An 11,323-nucleotide genomic window follows, 5' to 3' on the forward strand; every position below is an offset into this window, starting at 1 on the left:
ATATATATATTATGTTCCTGCCCAGTGCCCTTGCCCACGTGTTGACTCAAGTACGACATAAAACTACCTATGTAGGTCTATTCAAAAGGAGAAACAACAAACAACAAAAGACCCCGATATTCTAATGTTCCTGTCGTACTTCTAAAAACAACAGATCTTGATCTATATAATATACAATGTACATCAAATATTTATTTTGTTTAAAATACCCACGTCAACAAGTTGTGTTATTCTGTTGTCGGTTTTTTTCTTTCTAAAACAGGTTTTTTTGTGGTGGTTTTTCTTTGGATGATTATTTAATATGAATTAATAAATTATAGAGTCTAATTTTGACAGGTTGGCCATGGCGACAAGAAACAACGGGATTTGATTACTTTCGTAGGCCAACGATAGAAGTTCTTATTTTAACTAAATGACGTCATAGACCGCACCTTCCCAGCAAACCCTGGGCTGAGGCTAGGTGATCACGTGATTTCTTTCTGTCGGTCCTTTTTTGCGGTGGTTCTGAGCGTACAAGCAGGTAGGGGAACGTCTGCTCTATCTTTTCATAATCTGAAGAAAGTATGAACCATCCGAAGTTACTTTTAGTATTACACTTTCATTTATTTAAGTTGAAGCTATGTTTTGTCATTTGTTTTAGTTATGAATGTGTTATAGCTTGTATTTTGTAATTTATAATTGTCGAGTTTCGAACCGTGAGTCGTGGCCATAACTTATGCCGATCATGCCGGTTCACTGTAACAAACTGTTGTTAAGTCGTCGACGATGATTGAGGCCTCGGCTGCTGTGTCTGGATGGATTCAAAGCTTTATTGTTGTGAAAAGATATGGTTTGTGTAAGATAAAAATCTTTAATTTTCAAGGAACTCCCCTTTTCGCTACTCCGACGAGTTTGCGACGAGACAGTCAACAAGACATATGCCGCGTATGTCTGTCCACTTCTTTGTTCTAATTTTGACCGGGCAGATCTGACCTGTTCTTTTCTAGTTTCCAATTGGTAAATTAACTTCATTAGTTCTTTCGTTAGCTGTTGAGAATCTAGATTTAGATCTAATAGGCTATTGTTTAAAGAAAAGTTCAATCTGGTGAGTAGTGTGAATGTCTCGTTTACCGGAAGTAAATTTTCTATTGAAAAGACTGACTGAGCAGCCACGTGGTATATTTCATGATCAACATACATACCATTAGTGATCGTTAGTCATTTCATGAGCCTTCCTTGTGGTTGCATCACTTTGAGAAATAGTAGACATGTGAATTTTCAATGTCTCACTTTTGAATTTCATACTTCATGTCATGTTGTCTTCAGTTCAGTCATGTCTTGTTGAGTTGACCGGCTTGGGTGCTTGTACTTGGAATTGGAAGATTGGATTTGACCTGACTTGGGTTGAATTTTAAATGTTTGTTTCTGCTTTACATCTAGATCTAGATCTAGATCTAAACTTTGATTTTTCCGTTCTCAGCTCTAAGTCCGAACTAACTCTAGCACCATGGGTAAGGACAAGCTTCACATCAACATCGTCGTCATTGGCCACGTCGACTCTGGAAAGTCGACTACCACTGGTCACTTGATCTACAAGTGCGGTGGTATTGATGAACGTACCATTGCCAAGTTCGAGAAGGAGGCCCAGGAGGTGAGTTGTTTTCCCATTTTTAGTGATTTGACTCATTTGTTCAGGTATTGGGTGTATGTAATACAGTCATGCCGTTAGTGGCGTTAAGAGAGAAAGATGACTTTCTTCCCCAAAGCGGCCCATGCACGATCAGCTTGACACACATGCTTGTTTGATAAACATTTGATCGTGTATGGGTAAGTTTGATGGCCAAAAATAGTTGATGTCAAATGCTTTATGGATCTGATATTTATGTGGTAAGATTGAAGAATACCGGACCAGCGGACTGAGTTGGCCTATGTCTCAACCTTAGGAATTCATAATTTTCCTGTTTTTAATATCTTTCAATGGAGAGCCTCGGACCGGTAGATCTAGAATTATATATCTATTCATTAAAATATTGTCAGGGGGGAGACCCCAACCACCCGTCCCACCTTCACCACATTCTCGCGCAATAATGTACGAGTGGTCCGGTATTCTTCAATCTTCCCATTTATTTTTCAAGCCCACGTTGGATTGTGAGTTGGGTTCCATCAAATTTGTCGAGCTTTATGGCATTTCGCATGTTTCTATCTTTTGTTATGTCTCGCAAGCTCCAAAAGTTCCTCAAATGAATCTTCATTCGTCTGAAAACATTTCGAAAATCATGTGGCTCAGTAGGCTACATTGCAACTCATAATTTAGAATGGCCAAACTTTTGGCGCTGCAACACTTTTGGCCCACTTTTTCTTTTTTTCTCCTTTGCTAGGCTAAAGCAATAGCTAACGCTCTTGGTCCATTCATTAGGAAGTCTTGGCACATACTGTTTGACAAACAAGTTTGACAGTGTATGGGCCACTTAACTGAATTTTAAAATGAAATGGTAGCCTAGGGCATCTAGATCCAGATTAAATCTATTTATGAGAAGTCATTGAAATTGAGTTGTTGGGCTACCTTGCATCTAGATCTAGAATCTAGGTTTTTGTAGCCCAGACCCAATTGTAACCGTTTTTGTTCAGGTCTCTGGAGTGGAAATTTTTTGCGTTGTATTCTCAATGTTTGACATTTTTTGACTTTCAGATGGGCAAGGGTTCCTTCAAATACGCCTGGGTGCTGGACAAGCTGAAGGCTGAGCGTGAACGTGGTATCACCATTGACATTGCTCTGTGGAAGTTCCAGACTGAGAAATACTACGTCACCATCATTGATGCCCCAGGACATCGTGATTTCATCAAGAACATGATCACTGGCACATCTCAGGTACTTTTTCCTTTCCAGTTCAGGAGGTGCAGGGCATTGCTGTTTGCAGTTGTAGCAATTCAATAAAAGTCTACAAACCCCCAAATCCACTTTATCCATACTTGTAATAGTCAAAGTGGGTGTTTATTGCATGCATCAATTTCTAGTTATTTTATATTGTTACATTGGCATGTAGTTTCAGGGAAGTTACAGCTTTAAAAAAATGGATGACAAATTTAGTTGCTTACAAAAAGGGAATAACTTTTGGTGTAGAGTTGAAACTGTTTAAATGTACGCCTGTATAGCCTACCTCAAAAGCCCTTTAGAATGTAGTCTTGGTGCATAATTGAAAGCACCTGCTGTCCTCTTGTCTTTTTAATATTGAATTAAAAATTTTGGTAAATTTTGACTTATACACCCACACACAGATACATTGATTTGAGGGCTAAACTGCCATAATTTTTACTGTAGAATAAACGTATGGCCACTAAAACCCATGCATGTCGTTTTCAAGTATAAATCTATCTTAATTGCCAAAACATCAAACGGGGGGGGGGGGATACCAAAATTTTACCTCCGAAACTTGCGGGGGCCACTTTTTTAAAGACTTTTAGTGGGCGAAGCTTCCCACACCTTTTATTTTTTAAAAAGATGACAAAGAAGATAGTGAAAGTACATTTCAATTTAATTTTTGTTTTCGCATTTGTTCTTATCAGGCTGATTGTGCTGTGCTGATTGTTGCTGCCGGTACTGGTGAGTTCGAGGCTGGTATCTCCAAGGAGGGCCAGACCCGTGAGCACGCTCTCCTGGCTTACACCCTGGGTGTGAAGCAGCTGATCATTGGAGTCAACAAGATGGACAGCACCTCTCCTGCCTACAGCGCTGTATGTAATTTTTTAATACTTATTTTGTGTGATAATTAACCAGTTTTGTATGTTGGATGTAACGATTCAACCGTAAGCTGACAATACGTCCTTTTTTTTTTCTTGAATAGAGGTCAGCACAAGTATTGAAAATTAGGTTTAGATTAGTCATTACGAAATTTGAATTCTATTTATGAAGAAAAACTAGTTTCACCTTTAACACAAGTAGAGTAACTGCAGACTTTGGAAATGAAAGGTGCTTGTCTGCTTATGACAGTATTGTGCTTTTTTCTAAATTAATGTTCACTCTGGTCACTGTTTGAGGGGGTGGGAGAGATCAGAATCTTCCTGAAGAGGTATGCAAATATGCGTGACAACTGCAGAATGTCTTTGTGTTTTGAAACTACTTTTTTTACTTTGGGGAAAAAACATTGGAATAGAGCCATCATCTATCTTGCTTTCTGTTTTCCAGGACCGTTTCAATGAAATCCAGAAGGAAGTGTCCTCTTACATCAAGAAGATCGGATACAACCCCAAGACTGTTGCTTTTGTCCCCATCTCTGGATGGAACGGTGACAACATGCTCGAGGAGTCTCCCAACATGGGCTGGTACAAGGTAAGAGTTTTTCTCTTTTTTTTTTCCTGGTCTCTTTTTGTATTTTGTTACTGAAAAATTTGTGCTGTCCAAATTATGGCTGACATTGAACTATGTACCAATGTTTAAATTTCAAATATGTTGAGGAATTATTGGTGTTTCATTTTAATGTTCCTTGTAAAAAATTTGAGATGTCTTTTGAAAAAAGCTTGTCAGATTTTATGAAAAAACTTACTAAAATTGGTGGTTTTGAAAATTGCTTGTAATTTGTTCTGTGTTGCGTTGTCCAGGAAATTCCCTCTTGCTGTTGCTATCAACTAGGTCAAAGTGTGTTCTGGTTATTTTTAATGTTAAAGGATTTTGATTTGTTTAGTTTTGGTCTTGTGTGGTGGTTTTATGTTGGCAGAAAATATTCACATGACATTCACAATTTTTCTCCAGCTCAGATTAAACAGGAAACGGTTTTCGTTTCAGAACATGGTAATAGTCCTGTGTACATGAGCATATTTTCTGTTTGTGCAGGGCTGGGCTGTTGAAAGGAAAGAAGGCAATGCCAGCGGCAAGACTTTGATCAGTGCTCTGGATGCCATTCTGCCACCCTCTCGTCCATTGGACAAGCCTCTGCGTCTGCCACTCCAGGATGTCTACAAAATCGGCGGTATTGGAACAGTGCCCGTCGGCCGTGTTGAGACTGGAATTATCAAGCCCGGCATGGTTGTGACTTTCGCCCCCGCCAATGTCACCACTGAGGTATGTCATGTTCTCTTGTTGCTAAATAACCAGTGCTTGCTAGCCAAATGGGCATTGATTTTTTGTAACACACAAGGGGGTGCTCTGGTGTGGTTTGCTCCTTCTTTCCTATAAAAGGTCTTTATCTCCCCTCCTTTTTTTGTGTTTGTTACTCTTGTAACACCTCTAATCTTCAGCACTTGTGACCTTTAGCAAGTGCCGTGAAACTCTTAACTGAAACACACATTTACACAGAGTACCCTGATAGGATTTGCATAAAAAATCTTTTTCTCTTTCCTTTTTGAGTTCCATTTCCATCTTTCATATGTAACTTCCGTTGATGGTGTGGACAGACATGGGAATTGCGGGTCATCATTACTGGACTACTGTAAATATACGCAGCTTACAAAAATTCACTTAAGATAATTGTGCTGCATTGCTTCCCATTATACATTTTTTGTGGGTTTTTAATAGTGTTTTCAAATATATGGGAATTGAAGATTTTAAAATATTTTTTTTTCAATTTCAAACCGAAGTTTGTTTTTCCTCCTTGTTCAGTTTCTTTAAAAGACATGGAGAGCTTTCTCTATAACGACATACACACCAATGAAACCAAACTTCTATTGGTAGAGCAATATCCACATTTGTAGGTCAAGATTTCTGGAAACCCCCAATTGTCCTTAAAAGCGACCAAATCTGGGTTAAGATGTAGATTCTAGCTTTGTCCATTTGCAATATAACTAGAACAGTTGATCCGGACTTGATTTCATGCAAATTCAGGAATGAATTTCGTTTTTAGGAAATTGACCATACATGCTAACTTGCGGAAGTCAGGGGAACAGAAAAATTCTTTGCATATATATTCGTAAAGTGATTGCTCAGTGTTCGCAGTTTTTTTTGTAATCTGCAAAATATTTTAAATTGTGACACTACAATTTCTCTCCTATAAGATTTAAAACTACATATTTGTGATGTAGTTTGTTTGATTTTCATACATTAATGCTGAAATTGAGTGAAAAGATCAGCTTCAGTACTCTTCAATGGGAGAAGTAGAAATAATATAGCACCAATATTTCCAACTTCTGTTAAGTTTGGTATTGTGGTTCTTTTTTTATTTTCACTGGAATTTGTATCAACCTTGTAGTTTAAATTACCTTCAGTGCCCCGTTTAATACTTATTGTCATAAAATCAACGTTGATGCTAGGCGGGATCTGTTTCGACAGAACTTGCTTTAGTGTCTGTGTGGCAAATAGGAGCTGACAATCCACCAAGGATGTGAGGTGACCTTTTCCACAACGTTGTACATTAACTGATTCTCCTGACTGCTCGCGTCAGATGAAGAGTCAGCTTCTGCATATTCCATGACCTTCTCGTAGTTGCTATGTGACTGTGAAAGAGGAGAAAAACCATGCAGAGGACATTTATTTTTATTCACTTTATTTTGGAATTTTAGTAAGGTGAATGTGTTATGATTTTTTAAAATTAATTTTTTTCTAAAGGAATAAGAACAATTTTTCTGTTTCTAGGTGAAATCTGTTGAGATGCACCACGAGTCTCTGCCAGAGGCTGTGCCAGGAGACAACGTTGGCTTCAACGTCAAGAACGTCTCTGTGAAGGAGATCCGTCGTGGCAACGTTGCCGGAGACAGCAAGAATGATCCCCCCAAGGGAACCAAGACCTTCCACGCTCAGGTAAATAAAAATTGAGGGCTTTGGAGTTTTAGCTGTGGATTTGTAAAAATTGTGTAGGAAGCTGTGGAATCAGGGACTCGTCAAAGTTCGGGCATAATGGAGTTATTAGTGTCATCTTAAAGCTTGTTCTCTTGTCTTGCTTTTGACGAAAAAATTTCCTTGTCTTCAATGGCAGTCACTGTATTTCAGATTTGAGGTGGGATCACCTGGTTTCAGGGTAACATTTTTTAAGAAAATGGCCACCTAAGATTGGTGACTTATCTGGCTTGATAGTTTTGCAAATTTACAAAATATTTGTTCCTTTAATCAAGGCTTTCAGTTTCTCTGATTTATTATTTTGACGAGCGCTGATTTCACTCCATGATACCTCACCACAATTGCATTTTTATTTTAGAATTAGTTCATTAATATTTGAAGGCAAGCTTGCTCAACACACTTTAGCTGGGATTAGATGTTTGGACAAATTGCATTTAGTATTGTGATATTTCAATTGTTACATGTCACCTGTGGTGCCCTGTTGAAAACTTTTTATCAACGTTGATGCTGGGTGGGATCTGCTTTGGCAGGACTTGCTTTAGTGTCTGTGTGGCGAATAGGAGCTGACAATCCACCAAGGATGTGAGGTGACCTTTTCCACAACGTTGTACATTAACTGATTCTCCTGACTGCTCGCGTCAGATGAAGAGCCAGCTTCTGCATATTCCATGACCTTCTCGTAGTTGCTATGTGACTGTGAAAGAGGAGAAAAACCATGCAGAGGACATTTTACAATTATTTGATAACGTATTCATTGCAAAATTAGCATTTCACAAGCTTTGTTAGTGGACAAGTTATAAATTTTCATTTTGACTTTATTTCTTGGACAGGTTTTAAGGGAATGGGGTGGCCGTCTAGGAATTAAGTGGGGTGCATGCATAATGCATTTTTAACTAGAAAATCATCGTGACCAACCTCCATGTCTTTGAAAAATACAGGGCTGCCCACTCATGAGCATGGATTAGTAATCTGCAAACATAGTTTGACCATTGACCATGGCTTGTTTTCTTTTCTGGGGTGTGGAGGATTGGTATAAATAAAATGTAAACCGTGGCGTGTTTTGTTGGGCTTGTCACTATTCAATGTGTTAAATTATGTGGTTATCTGTGAAAGATACCACAGTAAAATGTCATCATTTCACCACGTTTCATCCGCTGGCTGTTACGCCCAAAATAAGTTGAGCTTTAATCTGGTATGGGTTGAATGAGCTTAGGCATTTTTAACATCTTACCCACAATATGCACATCCCATTTGCTGGTACATGCTGATTCTGATTCAGCTCTGAGACTGCCGTTGTAGTGTGAAACTCGTGTTCTTTTGATTTCTAGATTTTAAACTTTGTTTAAATTATCGACAGGTCATCATCCTGAACCACCCTGGTGAGATTAAGAACGGTTACTCTCCCGTCCTGGATTGCCACACTGCTCACATTGCCTGCAAGTTCCAGGAAATCAAGGAGAAGTGCGATCGTCGTTCTGGCAAGAAGCTGGAAGATATGCCCAAGTTCGTCAAGTCTGGCGATGCCGCTATGGTGGACCTCGTGCCATCCAAGCCCATGTGCGTGGAGGCTTTCCAGGAGTACCCTCCCCTGGGACGTTTTGCCGTGCGTGACATGAAGCAGACCGTTGCTGTCGGTGTCATCAAGTCTGTGGAAAAGGCCGATGCTAGCACCGGAAAGGTCACCAAGGCTGCTGCCAAGAAGAAGTGAATGGTGCAGGAACCCTCGCCCCCAGCAATGGACGAATGTAACATGGACAGTTTGCAACACCGAAGACGGTTCTTCTGTGAACCATGGGGCGATGTGGGTATGACGACGATAAAGATATACCACCCTTACGGCAGTGAAGGTTCCGCTGCTGTCTCACCCATTAATTTGTTACCCATTAAGAAGCTAATTCAGTTGATTTTGATTTCATGGTCTAGGTGGCTTCTTCAGTCAAAATTGCACAGGAAAGAATTCCGAAGGAAAAAGGCTTGACAACTCTTAATTTCACTGTGTAAAGTTTATTTCAAGTGTAAATTAAACGCTTCATTTCCCTGAAGGTGAACATTTTGTTTTCTTGGTTATTTTTGTGTTATATTTCTATCATCTCTATTTCTCCTTTGCTTTACCATCAGCACATTTGGATGTTTGTTCAGTAATATGCTGTAAGATTTTTTAAAGGGCTCTATCGAATCTTTTGCGGTGGCTAGTGTTGGCAGCAAGCACAGAATGAACCTACAGATCGAACCATGGTTGACATGATTTGTAATGCCCGGATTTACATGAATTCCAAGCGGATTATTATACTTATCACAAGGTGTTGGTCTGGTTTGTTGTAACCAGCTCTCATCTTTACATTCTCATGATTTGAGTAGTGTATTCAACCTGAGTGGTTGGTGGTGGTTCTGGTGTGGTTTGCTCCTTCCGTCAAGCATCCAACGTCCTTATCTTTCATAGCTTGTGTTCATTGCTCTTGTGTTGTGCAATAATGCCTATCTTCAACTGTAAAACTTGCTGAAAACTACTCCGATTATAATATCATGACAGTACCCACAAAGTTGGATGTCTTGATGGAATCTTAGCAACAAAAACAGGATCTCCCCAAGGACTTTTATTTCAATAGAGAATGCTTGCATCTAATTTAGCCCGTAGCACCTGTACATGGGTGATTCTCTACTAGAGTTCTTCACAACAATGTGGCACTGATGTGAGGAATGTCCAGAATTATAGGGCAGAAAGAGACGATAATTATCAAGCAGAACACATTTCTATCACCGTCATGTTTTTATAATGGGATATCGATGCTCTTTCACACAATTCTAACATTTTGTGCCGATTTACTTTTTTCCCGGTTGTCTCCCTGAGTGGGTGTTGGGTGCTCGTCATTTCCTTTTATAACATCTATCATCATCTCCCCTCCTTCATTGTGTGTCACTCTTGTAAGAAACCCCTCTAATCTTCAGCACTTATAAAAACGACCTCTCTGAAGTGAACTCGAAAGGAAGCTCAGGAGGCTAGGATTTGTGTGTAGATTGGGAACAAGAGCTCAAGGCTGTAAGGGTTGTTTAGCCTGCTGGAGGAGTGGTCTTCAACCTGCGTTGAGTCGGCATTTACTTGCGGCCCAATTCTGCTCCCAACTCCTTGTGGAAGTTTTGAGATCCTCGATAAAGAACTCGCGAGGGATTCAAACAAGTGTCGTGGGTGCTCTGGTGTGGTTTGCTTATCTTCTTTCCTATGAAACATTTATCTCTAATCTCATCTTCTTATTATGTTTGTTACTCATACGACACCTCTAATATTCTTGCGCTCATACAACCGTATGCAGTTGAGAGCGAGTGCCGTAAAACCTAAAACAAACAAAACTGGTGTCTTCTGCGTAAGCTGATTTTAATGAAGCAAGTGGCTCAGGATTTTTTTAATTTAAAAAAACAAAATTACAATTATGAGAAGGGGTTTCCGGAATGGTACTGGTAGATCTAGATTACCTCTAATAGGGTTCCTGCGGTCTCCTTGAATTCAGAATCCTTGAAAACTCTTGAATCTGCATTCATGAAAAAATCTAGAAACCTTAAAGTTGAGTAACTTCCTTGAACTTGAATTTTGCTGGATCGAACATTAACTCATGAACAAAATTTTTGTAGTAGGAACATCGTAACTTTGATTCCTTTTGGGCGGGTGTGGGCCTATGGGAAATTGAAATAGGCTTTCGGCATGAATTTCTGGACCAAATCTCCTGGAATTAATAAAAAAAATTTCTCCTTGACATCTTGAATTTGGTGGGGGGGGTTAATGACTGGAACCTGGCTCGAATGATGTGCTACATGTAGCCTACTGGTGGTTGTAGTCAACGAGAAATGAAGGCAGGTGGTTGATGGGTGCTCTTTGGTTTGCTCCTTTATCAAATCAAACATCTTCTATCGTCCTTATCCCTCTCCTCCTTTTTTGTGTTTGCTGCTCTTGTACCTTTTTTTCTTTCCTCATCCTTCCTATCATTTCCCTCTCTACTTTTTTGTTTGTCACTCTTGTGAACTGCTATTTCTGGAGTGTTTTGATCTAAGTATTTTAAGCAGACTTCGTGCTGTTGGGGCTAGTTAGAGTTAGAGAGATATGAGGCGAGCAGAGTACAGGTAAGCCTGAAAGTAAGGACTTTTGGGTTTACATCCACCCCTTGGCGCTCGTACTCATGACCAAACGCAGTTGCGAGTGCCGTAAAACCGTACTATGTGGCATGTGGGTGGTTGGCGAGTGCTCTGGTGTGGTTGGTTTGCTCCTTTCTCTATAATATACTTATATGTAAAAGAAAATATCGTCTTTATCTCCCTTCCTTGTTTGTGTTTGTTACTCTCTTGTAACTCCTCTACTAATCCTCGGCACTTTAACTTTAATGACCTTATTGTGTTGCAAGTGCCGTAGAACTCTTACTGAAATAAATGTCATGTTGTATCAACTGTGTCACTATGAAAAGATATCTTGACAAATTTTATATACATGTAACTGGAAAATCATTCAAGTCATCAGTCCACCCATCCTGAGCATCAACATCAGGGTGTGCGTGGTTGCAGGACGGGGCAAGGCCACTGGGGGAGGGGGGGGGCACT

The 11,323-nt window shown here is 39.7% G+C and overlaps 1 protein-coding gene and 2 non-coding genes across 4 annotated transcripts; all 3 read left to right on the forward strand.

The window, feature by feature from the left end:
* The first annotated feature begins 415 nt into the window (after window positions 1-415).
* LOC101850460 (elongation factor 1-alpha) lies at window positions 416-8,790 on the forward strand. Of its 2 annotated transcripts, none has more exons than XM_005112946.3 (8): window positions 416-520; window positions 1,460-1,630; window positions 2,669-2,848; window positions 3,544-3,711; window positions 4,163-4,306; window positions 4,808-5,035; window positions 6,542-6,706; window positions 8,100-8,790. In XM_005112946.3, exons 2-8 carry the CDS (start codon window positions 1,487-1,489, stop codon window positions 8,448-8,450), a joined length of 1,380 nt encoding a protein of 459 aa, XP_005113003.1. In that variant the 5' UTR covers window positions 416-520; window positions 1,460-1,486; the 3' UTR covers window positions 8,451-8,790. The 2 variants fall into 2 exon arrangements, with proteins under 2 accessions (XP_005113003.1, XP_005113004.1); XM_005112947.1 differs by having other exon boundaries at window positions 493-561.
* LOC118479035 lies at window positions 6,204-6,438 on the forward strand. The gene has a single exon (XR_004859436.1). It is a non-coding gene; the product is annotated as a small nucleolar RNA SNORA73 family (small nucleolar RNA).
* On the forward strand, window positions 7,238-7,472 carry LOC118479036. The gene has a single exon (XR_004859437.1). It is a non-coding gene; the product is annotated as a small nucleolar RNA SNORA73 family (small nucleolar RNA).
* Window positions 8,791-11,323: the final 2,533 nt, after the last annotated feature.

This window comes from Aplysia californica, unplaced genomic scaffold (assembly GCF_000002075.1).
Source record: "Aplysia californica isolate F4 #8 unplaced genomic scaffold, AplCal3.0 scaffold01502, whole genome shotgun sequence".
Classification (NCBI taxonomy): Eukaryota; Metazoa; Mollusca; class Gastropoda; order Aplysiida; family Aplysiidae; genus Aplysia; species Aplysia californica.